Source organism: Symsagittifera roscoffensis, chromosome 7 (assembly GCF_963678635.1).
Source record: "Symsagittifera roscoffensis chromosome 7, txSymRosc1.1, whole genome shotgun sequence".
NCBI lineage: Eukaryota > Metazoa > Xenacoelomorpha > Acoela > Convolutidae > Symsagittifera > Symsagittifera roscoffensis.
Genome location: NC_087068.1, coordinates 11281239 through 11299363, shown reverse-complemented (window position 1 = coordinate 11299363; position 18125 = coordinate 11281239). Strand labels below are relative to the sequence as shown.

Below are 18125 nucleotides of genomic sequence, written 5' to 3'. Positions count from 1 at the left end.
ATAACATGGTCAGAGTTGTGCATCTTCAATGCAGGAAAATTCTTCAACTTATCCAAATGTGCACCAACTACAACATGAGGCTGCCCAAACTTTCTCTGGAGAGTTGCTAGAGCATCCTTATACAACACTCCACTGTAGCCGTATTCCGCAATTGCACTCTTGGCTTTGTCTTTAACGTGCGTTTTCAGATATTTGAGTTTTTCATCATCAGTTAGCATAGCCGAATCAACTGTTGCTTGGAACTGCCCGAACCATTCATACCAGTTAAGTGGTTCTCCATCAAACACTTCCAAGTTCAACTCCGGTAGACGGTCTTTGCGGCTATGCAGAATGATATCTGCTAACTTTCTCGCCGAGATGGGTTGTTCGCTATTAGGCACGTAAGACGGGCCCGTAGTGGGCGCACAATATGTAGGTGGATAACCTTGATGCGCTGTTTCAACAACTGGATGAGTTTGCGGCTGGGTGTAATACACAGTCCCAGAACTTGTATAAGGAACTACGGTGTTTGGTGGAACAACAGGAGTTGTCACTGAGAAAACGTTTGAGGGCGGTGCGCAGTATTGAGGAACTGGCATCGTTTGCGCAGTCGCGGCAGGTCTCCACAAACTGCTATACGGGTTATAGTGTTCACTTGAGAAACTTGTTGGGTTGTTTGGAACATTTATAGGTTGATGGGATGGCGCTGCAGGTGCCTGATACCCAGTTGAAACGGGGCCGGAATGTGGCTGACTGACCGGAAGCAAAGAGGGAATAGGAACGGTTGACGGGACAAATGGTTGAATAATTGGAAGCGAAATGGGAATCGGAACGGTTAATGGAGGAACAAAAGGTTGACTCGCCGGAAGCGAAACTGGATTAGTAACGGTCGACACAGAAGGCGGTGCCACATTAATGGTGGGATTACCAAAGGGCATTGAAGCGGGAATGCTACCACTTGCTTGTGGTATCAGATTGTGATTTTGCGAAACTTCAGCATGAGGTGTTGAAGCTAAGTGTGGAGTAACAAAGTTTGAGCTGGAGGCAACGAACTGTGGTAAACTAGATGGGTTCTCGATTGAGTGCAATGACAGACGCGATTGGACCAAACTTGATCTCTGAGCCTGAATTCGATTCCTATTGTGGCTTCCCGGTTCACTGTATGTGGTTTGACCAGCGTTGACGACGGCACCCCCGCTGACGACGGCACCAACCCCTTGCAAAACATCAGTAGCAATCAAAGTGGAACTCTCGACTACTGGATGACTTTGCTCTGAGCTTGCAACAACTTCGGCTTGCTCTTGCTCAGTGACAACGTTTTCTACCCATTGTTCAGTACGTTGTGGGTCAACATGTGTTACGCTAGCATTTCCTATCTTCTCACTTGCTTCAGAAAGCTCTTCTTCCAACTCGAATTCCTTTAACTCAATTTCAGCCAGTTTCTTGCGGTGTACCTCAGCTAGTTCTTCCAACTCTAAACTTCCTTGCTGTTCTTTTATTTTATTTTGCTGCGCTTTCAACTTCAATGACACCTTTGCTTGTCTCTCAAGTTCCTCTTGCTGCTTCTTCAAAACCAACAAATCTCGCCTCTTCTCAGTTGATGTTTTTGACTGCGCGACAAAATAGCGACTGGATTTATGCGAACCTGATTTATGATGTCGACTACTGTACCGCGACACCTTAGAGCGCGCATCTGCTTCATGTTTTCGGTGAGGCGATTCGGAACGGTTTTCGGTGAGTAAAGTTACCAATGGGGCTGGGGATTAAGTAAGTCGGTTGATATCAAACAACACACACGGAGTAAACCTGAGGATGAATAAAACCAACTTAACTTACTTAATATCACCTCCCTGACCACTTAGGATGATGTTACGGCGTACGAAATTTGTTGAACGGCCGTACGACGGTGCGTCACTACTAATCGGCTAGTAGCTCGACGAATTACCAAGACGTTTGGGAATTAAGCAAGTCGGTTGAAAACCAACAACACACGCGGAGCAAACCTGAGGATGAAAGACAACAATTTAACTTGCTTAATTTTACCGTCCCGGACCACTTAGTCAGTCGTTGCGAAACGAATGTTTTGAAAAGCGAACGAATGCAAACAGGTATCAAGTCGTTGTAAACCTTAAGTTTACCAATGGGGTTGGAGAATCAGGCAAATCGGTTAACTCTCAACAACACACGCGGAGTGAACCTGAGGATGAAAAAAAATTAACTTAACTTGCCTGATATTAACTACCCAGACTACTAAACATACTTTAACTATACGGTTCAACGGAGTTTTGGACTAATTTTCCAGAAAATTTTCAATTTTCAAACAAAATTTTGTATAGTTTGGTTAGTGGATTCGAGTCATAACTGGTATCAAAAAACTAGTCTAGTAACCGTTAGTCTATGTTCCGATATTATAAATTTTCAATTCATCAAAAAAATAGCCAACATTTTGGCTAACGAGCAAAAAATCTAGTTCCGGTTATCTAGTACCCGATTTAGAGCAATTTTTCTAATTTCAGTTTAATCAAACTGGCCAAAAATTTTCGGGTATCGGAAAAAATTAGGGGCGAGTACTGGCGTTGTGTCTCACATTTATAATATAAAACATCGTATCCGTAATTTATCAAAATTAAAAGTTTAGGTTCGGTCTTACAGTTTTTGTGAAGATAGGGCGCACCGATAAGATCGCCGGTCACAAACGGCCTCACTGAATAGCCCAAACCGTCTTGTTGCAAGTCAGAAACTCTGTTAGTGACTTATCGTCTGGATGGGTTACCCTGTCAGTGCTATTGAACTCCCAGACACATCCATTATGAATTTTTCAGTATAACCGTTTTTGTAATAATAACTCGGATTATTATAAGGGAATTAACTAATATCTGTCCCTTGTGGGGCGCCAAAATGTGCGCTAATCTCCACAAAACAAAGTTAAAATCAATATTTTATTCGTATTTCTCGGTAAATACTCGTGTTTGGTCATAAATCGGAAAATATCCACAATTTTTGTATAAACGGACATAATCAGTCATAAACGACTATAACTCAAACTTTTTACTTACATCATCGTATATCGGACGCAACGCCAGCTTGACCTTTTCCGAAACTGCTTGACTTTTGAAGCAATTAAAAACCAGCTTGCCTTTTGCAGAAACTGCAAAAGTGCAAAAAAAAACTGCTCTTTTGTAGGTCGTAGTTTTAAATTTGAACGGTTTATGTTTCACGCATTAGTTACGTTTTGCGCTGCAACATATGGCATGGCCGTTTGTTTGCTTTGCTTAGCCCAATAGGTGACCCAGCCCAATAGACGAGAAAAAAAAACAAAATTTCATGAAAAAATCAATAGCGAGTTTCGATTGAGCGTGAAGGTGGAGATTATCACTGTATGGGCTGTAAGGCCACCCTTGGTGGTTGCCCTGGTAGTTGTTGCTCCACTCGTTGTTGCTCTATCACTAAAAAAGTCGAGAATTGTCTTCAAGTGGTTTTTTATCCTAATTTATTTTTAAAATTTTTCTCGCAAGTAATTATTGTTCAGCCTTTCGATACGAAAGTAACGGAATATTTGTGCTCGGGGTGGGTTTTTTTCTTCAGACAAATTTCGACTTTTTAACTAGCCATTTTTGACGTTTTTTTTCTTTATCATTCAAAAGGTTTTGTTGTCCTGAGCTTAAATTTGAAAAGATATTTTACCTATGATCATTCCAAAGGAAGGTAATTGAATTGTTAATACGAGCAATATCTATCACTTTATACTTAATATGGCGTGTGGGGGATGTTTTTACAAAAAAAACTCAAATTTTTTTACAAATTTTTTTCATTTTATTTTCTTTTTTTTAACATTTAATTTTTCAAAGCTATTACTGCTCCATAGACCTTTAAAGGCAGTCGGAACATTCAGGGCTTTGCCCTGATACGAGCAGTCTTGTTGGAATTGGTCTTGTGATATATCAAGTATATCCCCTTCAGTCATGATAAGAACAATTTTTTCATTTGAAACATTTTCTCAGCTTCGAGAAAAACCGGTTTGAAATTTCAACGGTTAAAGCGAGGGAAGCTATCATAATAGGAAAATAAGCTTTAGAGGAGAAAAAGTCATACAGAGTTTTCTTGGCATAGTTTTTTTTATAACATCGAACCAATGTGGCAAGAAAATGAAAGTTTTTTTCAAATTTTTTTTTTGCTTTTTAATGACTATTCGACGATGGCCGTAGTCGATTAATTTTTCTATATTATAAACTTTTGCCTGATGTCTAATCAGGGGCGGATCTAGGATTTTCTCGAGGGGGGGGCGGATTTTCAAAAAATTTTCCAAAATTTTGACCTTTTTTTTAGGACCAAATTGATTTTTCGAGCTCTCCCAAAGCATTGTTTTGCCCCTATTTTGGCTAAATTTTCACCGCCGCAGGCAAATTTTTGAAAAAACAGTCAAAAAAGCCGTTTTTGGGCACTTTTTGAAAAATTTTGACAAAAAAGTCGTGTTTTTTTTGGCGCGCGCTCCCCCTCAAAGTTAGTATATATTGGCGCCAAAGGCGCCTTTAGAAAAATTTTAGAGTCGGTCGGCCAAAGATGGATTTCTGAAAAAGTATCAAAGGAGGACCCCTTTCTCTTATCGCATCTAAAAATGCCACAAATATGATTCATTAGTTTTTAACGTGGTCGGAAACTTCGGCTTTCTTTTTTATGCAGTTATTTTAGTTCGAAATCAAGGTAGAGTTTCTCCTTGATGTGATGAAACTCAGTAAGCATAGTTGTAAACCTGTAACAGACTTATGTTAACATCAACTACGTCGCAAGTAAAGACATCTCATTTTAAATATATCAATTTACAAATCGTTTTACGAATAGTTCCCATTATCTAGCTAATCAACAAAATTAATCTCGGATTGATGGCTTTTTCCCATAATAAAATAAGTCATTCGAAATTAAATTCTGCCCCCCCCCCCCCCAACACAAATAGTAAGATCACAGTGTGGATTGTAATTTTTTTGCTACTATGCTGGGGCAAAATAGATCTCTGAGCACTATTATGAGAAAGATCCGGAGATCCGGATTAAATTTTGTCGAATCACTCAGTGTTCTTCAGACATGATTACGTCATCTTGCTTCTCGGACTTGTCTCGGCGGCGCCTGTGTTTCATTTGTGATTTGAGAACGCTTTGTATCCTCTTTAGAAGAGGTCAGAGTGTCGTTGTTTTCACTGTTTCTGACACATGAACAAACAGCTCCCATTGCGAATAAAATAAGACAACGAAGTCAAGTCAAATAATTTGGAACTTTTTAGGATAACTCTTTTCTCAAAATGAAAAATTTCGATTAATACTTTGATAAAAACTTTGATTTTTATAAAAACAAGTTGTTCTCACGAAAATACAAATTGAGTAACTCTCATTAATCTGCAAACGTATGAATCAAAAATCCTGAATAATAAATGACAAAATCTAAGAAATATGGTTCTGGTAGATAAGATATTGATAATATCCAATTGCTTTATTTTCACTTAGCACAGCAGTTGTTTGAGTTGGAATAGGAACCAAGCAAACAGTTTTTTGGAACAGAAACTCTAGTTTGCGTTATAACTTATTGCTTTAGTCTGAAACGGAATTTTGCCATACCATTTGACATACATATGCTGTTCTCAACAAATCGGTTTTATGTGCGACGACGCGTGACAAAGATATGCGTCGATCTGCAATTGCAAAACTTGTTTTAGGAACCATTTACCATGTTAGACTTGTGTGAACATTTATTAATGTCATAAAACGAGTGGGAATATCTGTAAGTCTAATTGTTTCAAGCTGAGATCTAGGAGAGCTCACTCGCCAATATAAAAACAAGATCGTAAACAGGATTTCTCGGAACAGGAAATAATTTTCGGAATTATATGCAATTATATGCTGTGTTAGACAAAAAGTAATTATAGTTAGGTTGTTTCAAATTCAAGTTGAGGCACCAGTTGGCTTTTCCCCGAGGTCTATGCGCTAACATATACTTTTTGAAATTCCAATTTTTCAAAATTCCAGTTTTTCCAAGACAGGTTTTAAAATAGGAGAAATTTCTCAGAATATTTTCCACAATTGCTTGAATAAAATTGTCGCCTGAGTGTCTTGTCGTTTTAATGTTCTGTCGCCTTATCTACCTAGCCTTGTTTGGACAGGTTGTGAGATAGGAGAAAGGTCTAGAAAACACTTGCCAAATTGCTTAAAAAAGATGATTTCTGAGCGCAATGATAGTTCTTGCAGCCTCTAAGACAGTTTCAAGTATTTGTTTTCAAATCTGGGATTTTTCTGGGAAAAGTTCGAATGTTACACTTTTTTATAGGAACTTTTTCAGAGTTCTAAAAATCCATTTGAACCTTTTTGCTGTTCAGTTGTCATAAGGCAACTGCAAACTCCTAGAAAAAATAACCTTCAAGATTTTGTAAGAAACTTTTTCGATATGGAAAAACTTCTACTAATCTTATCAGAAGTTCTAAATTATAAAGTTCAAAAAAATCGACATATTAAAAAAAGGAAAAATCTCAATTTTCCGCTAAATTCCCTTGGATTATCTGCCATTCTAGATGATTGAGTCCATTTTGATCCAAAATGGCACTAACATTGTGTTTTGAACTCTAATAAAATAACGTGTAATTTGTCACCTGTGAAATAGTAAAATATTTGCTTATATCATATATTAAGTGATATTGCCAAAACAAATAAATTGGTAACAAAACTTATAATATGACGCAACCGAAGACACGGGGACTGAAAATAAGTGACTTGGATGCCAAAAACCCACGTATCTGCATACTCAAAAATTTGTCCTCCAAACAGAAAAAAATACGAGTCTTGAACTTTCAAATCTGGAATTTCAGCAAAAGTTAGCCATATTTATTCAAATTATGAGCATGAGTTTGTGACCTGCGTTTTTTTTTATACTATAAAATTTTATATAATAGGTATGAAGACATTCAGCGTTGGGCAAACTGAAGAAAAAAATCAATAATTTTTTGCTTAGTATTGCTTGGTCAATTAATTTCATTGTTAAAAGGTAACCAAAATTAAATTTATTTAAAAAATTCGAAAATATACACTGTATAAATTATAAACAACTAAGGAAAACATTTTGCAAAAGCCATAAACAACTATTTTACAGCAAAACTTCACCGATAATAAGCTTGCTCCATTTAAGATGGAATGTTTCTAGTCGTTTGAAATTCTGTTTTGTTTTTCGTTTGATTTAATGGATTGGATTTTGTTAATTTGATTTTTGATCCTTTGTGTCAATTCAAAAACTCAAAAACTGTGAGCGAGTAAAAGAAAAATTAATTAAGCCAACAGGCTTCAGAAAAATGAGATGTCATAAACTCCCCAAAAAGTTTTAAACTGATGTAAGCCCCCAAAAAAATTAAATTTTTATGTGGTAAAAACTGCATACGTTTGCTTAAAAACAGCAAAAAAGATATTTGAATTTTTTTGGATATATGCCTTTAAACTTTATTTGACAAGGTAAAGCAGGATTTTGCAGCAGTTTTTGATATTTAAATAGTTTGCGTGATTAAAGATTATACAAATTGAGCGGAAAATTTTAAAGTTTTTTCAGGTTGATAAGCTCTTTTGATCTTCATTCTGAAACAATGTCCATGCCTCGATTTGGACATATTTCTTACCTAATAACTTTTTTAATCTGTCCTTGTATTTTTATAAGCTCAATGAGTTTCAATAATCTTTGAAATTTTATGTTTTAAGTTTGTCGGCCTTAAAATATTCACTATGCTTAGAAGCACTTAGCACTGTGGTAAAGATATCCTCCGATTTTTGACCGTTCGACTAGCATAAAGCTCGATTAGTATATAGTTTTGAAAATCTTTAAATGTGTCGAATAATATAATTTTGATAGCTTTATTAGAATTTCTTTTTGTAATCTGGTGGGGCTAAAAAAGAAAGTTCGAAATTCTTTATCTGGGATTTTTATTTTCTGCTATCTCATGTTAAAATTTGAAAATCACATTCACAGACGGAAAAATGTTGACTTTTTCTCATATTTAACTCATTCTCTCACGTCAACATGTTATGACACCCCTACCGTTATTTAAAAGTCTAACCTCCTTTAATTTTTCATGACATGATTGTCATTTTGGTTTTCAGACTATGCGGCACTTCCGGAGTTTCTTTTATAGTTATTGCTCCACGCTTTGTAGTTCCGACTTTCGAAGACTTTCAAATTAAGAACAATCATAATCCTTTCATTATTCAAACTTGCATTTGCAAAAATTGGAAAATTGAAAAATAAGAAACCAAAAAGTAATTGAAAATCTTTATCAGATAAATTGTGATCTGTCATACCCCTACATGTATTGGTATAACCCGAAAACTGATTACCGCGCAAATTGTGAAATGTGCGGAGAAACTGTGATCTACATACGTTTTTTGTGTATAATGATTTTTTTATGTATATATTCATTTTTGACAATAATGAACTTATGTATTTATTTTTTTATGGTAGTCGATACGAAATTCAATTTAAATTTTTTAAATGCTAGTCGAACTTTATGCTAGTCGATACACCGCCATCAGATTGTGTTTATACTCCCGTGCTATACTAAGTTTCAGAACACAAGCTCTTAATTAATTTCAATGTTCATTCAGCACTCACTGGCCAGCCAATTTCAGCTTAATTAGTGATACCATTTTTACTCCAATTCGAATACTCATCATTTAAAACTACTATAAAACATGTATGTTTTATCGGATCGTAGAAAAATTGTTTGTAAGTTTTTGTAAGATCAACTTTGTTGATTGAATCAAAACATTGGAATCAAACTTATTAAGAAACTATTTATTTTGCGAGTTTTATTATGTATCATTCATGTTAGAAATTTATACCATTTTTCTTAAAACTTTTAAGATCTTGTAAGATTTTACATCATAGTTTTTTCTTCGAAATTTTATCAGGATCTGATAAAGTGCGCTAAAAATCTTTTAAATTATTTTTCGATCAACACAATTAAAGACTTTTTCAATCAGTTGTAGGAAAACTGCTTGTGGCCTTCGGTTGATAGAAGAGTGCTTAAAAATTTACACTAGCCAAAAGTGTTCAAGCCAAATTTTACAAGACTTTTGCACATTCGATTATTTTGCAAACATTTCAAAATAACTTTCCTCTTGCAAGATTTTTTTTCTAATCCACGTTCTATGATTGTTGTCATCTTCAAGAATATGATAAAAAAGTGTCTATCTTCTGAGACATAAAAACTCATATCTTGTAAAATTTCCCTAACACTATCCATTTTGAGAACTGAATACAAAAGTGTTAATCTCTCTAGTTGACAAAAAATGCCTATCATAGAATTTCATACTATAAACAAGACTGCTCGTATCAAGGCGAAGCCCTGAATGTCCCGACTGCCTATTTAGGTTTATGGAGCTGTAATAACATAAAAAATAATAAAACAAAGTGAAAATTTTTTTTTCTAAAATTTGAAATTTCTTATGAAAATCATCCCCCCACACGCCATATAAAGTACAAAAAGATAAAATTCGCTACTTGTAACAAATCATTTATGGCAAATAACTTTCGTTAAACCAATTTGAAACGATTTCTAAGACGGATTAAATCTCGCTTACGCGTTAATAGCGCGAAATATATCGCGCGTTAATTGTCCCAAATTGGCCAAAATGGCAACCTTTAAACCCCCATAACTTTACGAAAAATGATCACAGGTGAAATATCTTTTCAAATTTGAGCTCAAGACAACAATACCTTTCGAATAATGTAAAAAAATTCCGTCAAAAATGGCTAGTTAAAAAGTCGAAATTTGTCTGAAGAAAAAAAAACCCACCCCGAGCACAAATATTCCGTTACTTTCGTATCGAAAGTCGGAACAAAAATGCTTTTCATACTTTTCCATATTAATCCATAGACAAAAATATTAGTCTGAAAGTAGCATGATAAGCATTTTTTCCATGCTATGGAATTTTATAACAAGCTCTTTTGCCACCTTCTAGAACTAAGAAATAACCAATTTGCCATACTTTTTATCACAAAGGTTTCGTAAAAATAGCGAAAGCCATTTTTTGGACTATGAAAATGTATGAAACGCATTTTTTCAATCGATGAAATTGAATGAAAATCATTTTTCCATAAATAGAAATACAAAAATTTTTGTTCGAAATTTTGTGTTTTATCCAAAACACACTAACCAAAGATTTTCGGTCGCAAGAAAACCCAGAATGAAACTGGCAGTCACCACGCAGATAAACAGCATTGGTTAATATTAGCGATGTAAGTTAATCTTAACATTCCCACACAAAAATATATACTAAAAACTTAATTTTTGCACATGGCTGGAACTGTTTACTTTTAAAATTTCGATCGTTGAGAAGAAAAGCTAATTTTTTTTTACAAATTTATGTTTATAGTTTTAACAAAAAAACAATTGTAATTATAAAAATTGTAATTCTTAGATTTTTTGGGTGAAAACTCAACCTGGACTACATTAAACACAAATACAAAAAGCCAAATTTGAGTGCAAAATCTTTTTCCGTAAAATATATATGTGAGCACAGAAGAAAGTTTGGTAACAAAAAAAATATTAAAAACTTTTAATCTCAATTTTGTGGGTTTTTTTGTATGAAAAAAAGCATATCGTACAATTTCCATAAATAAAACTGTATGGTAAGCACTTTTTTTGTTAAAATTTTTTTTTGATCTCAATGTTGCTCTCATATAATCAAAAGTGCCACCAATTTGTTTTGTTTGAAATTTAGGGCAATTTAAGATACTTTTTGAAGATCTAAGTTGTTTCGTGCAATCGTTTTGCTTGTCATCCAATAGTTAACTTGTTTTTCGAGTCTGAAAACATAAGATTTCGTTTATTTGGGCACATATTATTCATTTGAAGGTTTGGTCAGGCAGTTCGATTTTTTCTCCAATTCTTCTGCTTTATCTTGTTTTCCCAGTCTGAACGTATAAATTTTCAATTATTCGGGCTCATAAGCCCTGTTCAGTGGTTTTGATGGGTGTTAACACAAGAACCAGATTCATATTTTGCTAACTACCCTGACAAGTTTTCCATAGGTGCCTTCGGCTTGACACAATTGTAAATTCTTATTGAGTAGAGTAGAGTGATATCATTTTGGCGCGTTTTTCAAAGGTTTCTCAAAAATTTGTTTGTTGGCGCTTTTTCATCAGAGTACTTTTTTTTGAAAAATTGCAGACAGGGATTGACCTTTAACAATTGAATTGTTGACAAAACGCTCCCTTAAAGATAAAAAAGATTTAAAGTTTCCGATGCAGAAAAGAAATATGAAGGTATTAAAAAAGTTTATCAAGTTTTTATCAGCTAAATTATTTCAGTATTAAATTTTGGTATCATTAAAGTCAAAAAAATTCGAGGCGAAACAGATCATGCAGGACGTTACAACCGGTTAAAATAGGTATTAAACAAAAAACATTTGAAATAAGCGAGCTGAAATCTATACGAATAGAATTGAAAAAGCTCAATAATTGTCAGGAGGGGTGAATCTACGGGTTTTCTAGAGGGGGAGGGGCGGATTTTCAAAAAATTGGTCGATTTTTTTTAAATCGATCACCCAAATTGATTTTCTGAGCTCTCCCAAATCACTATAAATACTAAAAAATTTTAGGGTACCGCGCCAAAAATAGATATCTCAAAACAGTACAAAGGGGGGAACCTTTGGGTCGGCAGGGGGTCAAATCCCCGAGGGGGGGGGGAGGCGTTCGCTTCCACCCAAAATCCGCTACTGATTGCCAGTAAGAATCAAGTGGCGATTTTGACAAGCTATAAAATTTGTCTACTAAATTTCTCATTAAATTTCAAAGCGTGTCAAAGCGGTTTTTTGCGGATCCCACAACAAAGCTAGAAAATTTCTCTCACATAATCCACAAAAGGGCTGTTTTTGTTTGTCTTTTTACTGTTGTGGAATCCAGAGACAAGATGTTGCAACAAGGTTCTTAGGTAGTGCAGCTCCAATTATTAGGTCAAGCAGGAAATCAAGAAAAAGATTTGCGGGATCCAGAATTTTTTTTAGATTCTATGAATATTTGGGAATACAACCGTGTAATGGGTTCTGCGAGATCAACTTGAACTGACAAATTGCGGATTACATCAACAAGTTTCGGAGTTCAATAGCAAACTGTAAAATCCTCAAATAAACTTCGAAATCAATCAATTAATTGCGGTTTCCCCGAGTAAACGCGGAGAGATCGCCTTCATTTGCCATTTTAGCTCCTTGCAAATTCCGCAACACATTTTAGTTGCCGACATTTAGTTTTTGAGGAATCTGCTAGTGAATATCAAAACAAATTGGTGAATAAATTTGGCGGTTCGATTGTAACATGTCTCAAAGCTCATCTCCTTGTTCCACAGAGATACACAAGCAAATAGGCGGTTCTCTAAAAAGCACAGTGTGGCCTCGTAATGCTAAAAACGAACTAGTCTGCATAGCAGCTACTGCAACCATGAGTGAGATACCGCCTCTGTAGGTCTAGAATTTGATTATCTTAATGAAAGGGAGTCCCATTTCAGCCGCTACAGCCGAGTTGTGCGATTTTTTGTCGCGACTATTGTGGTTGCGAACGACCTTCTCGAGACCGAAGATCTTCAATAGCAGATACTCGAATATTTCTTACTTACAAAACAAAATTGATAGCTCCCAAAATAGTCTTGAAACAAACAATAACCGGCAGTTGTTTATGTAAAGCACAATGTTCCGAGCAAGTTCATCATATCTCATTGAAAAAAGAAGGCAAAGAAAAACCTTTTTTCCTTTTCCAAAAGATATTCGGTTTTTTTGTGATTGTTTCGTTGTTTTCACGTGAGGGGAAGCTTAGAAACAAGTTTTTATTTTCCATCATGTTTTCTTAGACCGCAAAAAAGCAATAAAATTAAATTTATTTTTTTTCAAGTAGATAATTTAAAAAAGATGTTTAGAAAAGACTCAAACCTACATTTTTAATGCCACCTGAACGCATTACAGTTAGGCAACTAATGCTCACAACTGGCGAAATTGGTTGATAACTGAGAAGGTCAGGCGATGAATTCAGTTTTGCGATTCATTAGCATTTGACTCAGTTTTGCGACTCACTTTTAAAACATTTTTGAACACATCTGGAAAACAAAATTTTAATATTCTTAGGTTGATATTGTGATTTACAAATAGCGGCAGATCAATTGCTTTTTTCGTGGGATGATCACAATGATCATATTGGTCTGTTGAACATTGCATTATCAAGATAGATAATTAAAATTATAAAAACGCTTCATTTTTATCAAAAGAATTGAGTTTTGATTTCATTTAATCTGATTCAAGTTTAACCTATTCCAAAATAAGAACTTAAATAGAATTTAAAAAACTCATTAGTTAGTTTGAATTGCTTTTTAACTTGAAAAAAGTGATCTTTTTTATATCATGTTTAATGTATGCTTAGTTTGTTGACATAAGAACTTGGCTTCTCAGCAATTTTTTCGCTGCGCCTTGATTCTTGTTTCTCTTGGCACATGAAACAAATCAATAAAACACATTCTTGAATCAAAAATGAGCGAAAAAAGCAACAATTACAAGTTTAATTTTGGTTTTGATAAAACTCGTGGGGTAACAGTTTTGAAATGAATAGAACCTGAACATTACGAGGCCAAACCGTGCACTGGATCGGCGCACAATTTTGTGTCTGTTCCTGGATTCCAATAACTAATCTTTAAACTTGTTCCAAAATGTAAGTGGATTCCACTTAAAAAACTTCCGTGGATTCCGTGTACATATGAGTGTAACGTAAATTTTGTCGGCACATTTGTTGGGTCGCGGCTCCGCAACAAGCGAATATAGCTAGTTGTTTTGGATTCCGCAAAATGTAAGCGGAATCCGCAAATGTAAACGGATTCCGCAAACTGTAAGTGGATTCCAAATTTTGATCAATACTGAACTTGCATATGAACAATTAAAAGCTAGAGCTGGAATTCTTATCTCTAGCAATGCGGAATTTACAAGCAAGGACTAAACCATTGTCAGCGGAATATTTGTGGAATCCATAACAGCAAAGAAGATCAAATAAAAGTAGCAATGATGTGGATTCCACGACAAATCTGATTTTGGCCTGTTGTGCAATCCGCATAAAATGCACAGAATGCACAGTTTGGCCTCGTAATGAAGGACGTAATAAACTATTACTTACGTTTTTTTGTTTACAAAATGTGTCATCGAGCATGTGACGTATAAATTACTCGCAAACTAGATGATCAGTATGACCATAGCTGTAAGTGATTGAAGCATGTCAACAACTTATATTTAAAAACTTCATTGATATAAGACTCTTCGTCTATTGGTTGCAAGCAATTTGTTGTAAAATAGGTATTTTCATTTTTATGAAACATTCTCTTTTGAAAAAAAAAACTGGCAGCTCAGACTGTTCCGCTTATTTCAACGAGACTCAAGTTGACTGGTATACAAAGTATTTGAAAGACAAATTGCATAACAAAAGTTTTAAATCAGAAATGTGAATCCGCTACCATTTAATTGATTCATGTTTAAACTGAAAACCAGTCGCTGATAAACTTTGTAGAAGTTTCTTAACCAAAAAAAATTCTCAGTAGCTCGATTTTTTGCGTTTTCCATGCATCAAACACAAGAACGAAAGTTTCAAGCTCTGGAATATTGTTTTCTTACTGGCTTCTTCCTTTTATTGTTCCGACTTTCGATACGAAAGTAACGGAATATTTGTGCTCGGGGTGGGTTTTTTTTTCTTCAGACAAATTTCGACTTTTTAAATAGCCATTTTTGACGGAATTTTTTTATATCATTCGAAAGCCATTGTTGTCCTGAGCTTAAATTTGAACAGATATTTCACCTGTGATCATTTTTCGTAAAGTTATGAGGGTTTCAAGATTGCCTGCCATTTTGGCCATTTTGACCAACTTGGGACAATTAACGCGCGATATAATTCGCGCTATTAACTCGTAAGCGGAGATTTAATCCGTCTTATAAATCGTTCCAAATTGGTTGAAGGAAGCCTATTTGCCATAATTGATTTGTTACAAGGAGCGAAATCTATTGTTTTGTACTTTATATGGCGTGTGGGGGGATGATTTCATAAGAAAAACTTCAAATTAAAAAAAAAAAAATTTCAGTTTATTTTATTTCATTTAATTTTTTATGTTTTTACTGCTCCATAAACCTTAAAAGGCAGTCGGAACATTCAGGGCTTCGCCCTGATACGAGCAGTCTTGTTCAGTTTTTAATTTTGTTGCGCATCAGTAATATTGTCGCGAAACGAAATTGTTTTGTTTCTGTTTAAGATTTTTTCTTCCTTTCTTCTCTTTCTTTTTCCATTACCTGGTTGTTCTGATGTCCTAGTTTACTTGTTGTTGACCTAGCTTGTCACTTGTGCAGTTCAAATTCCGTGGCCTAACTTGTCACATATATACAAAAAATGAACACATTTTATTATAAACAAGTTCTCCCGTTTTAAAATTATTTTCATAGCATTGAAGGCTTCGGTTTTGTAAGCATTTGAACCATTCAAGTCATCTACGTTCCTACCTTTTTTTCTCGCCAATTGAGTTTCAGGCTCCTTGTAGAAAAATTTCAATTTAAACAGCATTTAGTCAGAAGACGGCATTGAAAACCGTGTCAGTTCAAAAGCAATTGTGAACAAAGTCAGTAGATCATTGTGAAGGTGAAAGTTCGAAGTGGTCATCGAAGGGACATTTTGAGCATTGAGACTCTCTTGCATTAAAAATATTTAGAACATGTAGGATGTAGAAAAAAGGTCATAGTCTACGTTTTCCACGAAATGTGTCGTCCAGTAGGTGACGTATAAAAAAATTCCTCGCAGAATAGATGTTCAGTGTGACTGTCATTGTGAGTATTTTGAGCATGTCTGATTGAGAGAAAAGTCAGCCCATCCACCTCCTCTATTTGTTGTAAAAACTTATTGTAAAATAGGAATTTTCATTTTTTCACAATGTTTCATTTCCTAAAAGAAACTAGCAGCTAACACGGGATTTTGCTCCGGGCTATTGTTCCACTTAATTTAAATCGATTTAATTTGACTGGTAAAACAAGTATTCAACAATCAATTTGCATGAAGAAAAAACTGAAATCGTTTTGCTTTTTTCAAGCGTCAAATACAGAACTGAAAGTTTTGACTATTTGATCAATTTTATTCAACTAGCTTATTCCTAATAATTAATTTTTAATTGTTTTGTATCTGTAAACTTGCCTATCAAGTTTTTTTGTTTGTTATTCATGTTTTTGTCTTCCTTTCCTCTGTTCACGTAAGTTCGATTTCCTGGTTGTTCCAACGTCCTCCTTTACGGAAGCAGCAAATATTTAACAAGAATTTTTTTGGTGACCCAGCTGGTCAGTTACATGCAACAATTAAACACAAACAAGAAGGAGTAAATGTTTTCCTTGTTGTTCCGACTTTCGATACGAAAGTAGCGGAATATTTGTGCTCGGGGTTGGGTTTTTTTCTTCAGACAACTTTCGACTTTTTAACCAGCCATTTTTGACGGAATTTTTTATATCATTCGAAAGGTATTGTTGTCGTGAGCTCAAACTTGAAACGATATTTTACCTGGGATCATTTTTCCCAATTTGGGACAATTAACGCGCGACATATTTCGCGCTATTAACGCGTAAGCGGATTTTTCATCCGTCTTAGAAATCGTTCCAAATTGGTTGAAGGAAGCTTATTTGCCTTAATTGATTTGTTACAAGGAGCGAAATATATCCTTTTTATTTTATATGGCGTGTGGGGGATGCTTTTCGTGAAAAATTTCAAATTTTAGAAAAAAAATTCCATTTTGTTTTATTACATTTAATTGTTTAATATTTTTACTGCTCCATAAACCTTAAAAGGCAGTCGGAACATTCAAGGCTTTGCCCTGATACGAGCAGTCTTGTTTCTCTTTCTCCCGTTTTATATTTGTTGTCGAAGCATTTGTAGTACTAATCACGCAAGCCGTTTAATTGCACTTAAAACTAAAAGAAGTGATGACGTTTTTGTGGCTCTAGGCTAGTCAAATTTAACAATCTTAAATTGGACAAAATTAAGGCTGGCTGGGGACATTTCATTGAAAATTTCGAATGGTTAGTTAAAGCATTTCGGTTTAGTGAGTCTTTGTAAAGCGGGTCAAACATTTTTCTACAGTTTTTAGTAATTCCTATGATTTCATTTAAGTCATTTACAAAAAACACTACGTTGACATTTTATTTCTATACTTGATATAAAATAATTTACAAATACTGCTAATACTTTAACATGTTAATGAACTCATGAAAATACGAAAATAAATTTTTATTTTTTCAACACCAGATTAAAAAAAATAGACGAGCCTTAAGTTCTTACAACTTCAAGAATTGTGAAATTTGACACTTTTTCGATAAAATGAAAACAACTTGAGAAATGTGGAACAATGGAAAAAATTTCAATGGGAATTTTGAAAATAAGTTTTCTATCCACACACTAAATGAGCATTTCAATTGTCACCCCTTCTTAAACGTTCTAGTTTTTTGTCTTTCTGTTTATCTAGTTACTTCATAATTGCCCCTTTCTAGATAACTTAAATTTGTTAACTTTTCTGTTACCCCTACTAATTTTAGTTTTGTTGCCAGCTATGTGCACAAAGACGGGGACAAACTTCGTTCAATGACATTCAATCAAACTCAAAAAAGATCAAAACAAAAAAGTCATGATTGTGCTGGGTAGAGTTCGGCAAATCGAAGTTTGTTTTGCAGAACGAATAGAAGATTTTACTACGGTCTGAAAATTGTTTAACAGCTTTTTACGTTTCTTCATATATGCGCTTGTTATTTCCTCGGAGTGGTCCAATTTCGGTTATAAATTCAGGCTTTTGCTTTTCCCGTTTTTCCCACAAATGATAGATTGATTTGAAGGCAGTCGTCTGATGTTATTTTCTTTTGTTGTTTTTTACGTGTTGTCAGCAGTTGGTGTCTTTCTTTTCATGTACCAACTGTATTTCTATTCCTTCTTTTTCGGGTCTGAAACAAAGTTTTTCGAAACTATGCTCCTCAAATTATAATTTTTTAACCCTAAAAAACTTAAATTTAGCTTGTTTGTGAATATAATTGAAGAACTTTTTTGTATTAAGTTATGAAGATTTTAGGAACCTCAAAAAGGTTTTTGTTCTT

At 34.7% G+C, this 18125-nt stretch overlaps 3 protein-coding genes across 5 annotated transcripts in view; 1 reads left to right on the top strand and 2 right to left on the bottom strand.

Annotated features, from left to right (window-relative positions):
- Nucleotides 1-18125, bottom strand: part of LOC134851470 (clathrin heavy chain 1-like) — a 519829-nt gene that overhangs the window by 111114 nt on the left and 390590 nt on the right. The gene's annotated exons all lie outside the window — the stretch shown is intronic.
- The window catches only part of LOC134851526 (sestrin-3-like), a 244979-nt gene that overhangs the window by 83114 nt on the left and 143740 nt on the right, over nt 1-18125 (top strand). The window lies entirely within an intron of this gene.
- Nucleotides 17257-18125, bottom strand: part of LOC134851296 (organic anion transporter 3-like) — a 28502-nt gene continuing 27633 nt past the window's right edge. For all 3 annotated transcript variants that reach the window (XM_063867313.1, XM_063867312.1, XM_063867311.1), the window contains exon 13: nt 17257-17975. In XM_063867313.1, coding sequence (XP_063723383.1) covers nt 17915-17975 — 61 coding nt within the window. In that variant the 3' untranslated portion in view covers nt 17257-17914. The remainder of the gene's footprint in view (nt 17976-18125) is intronic.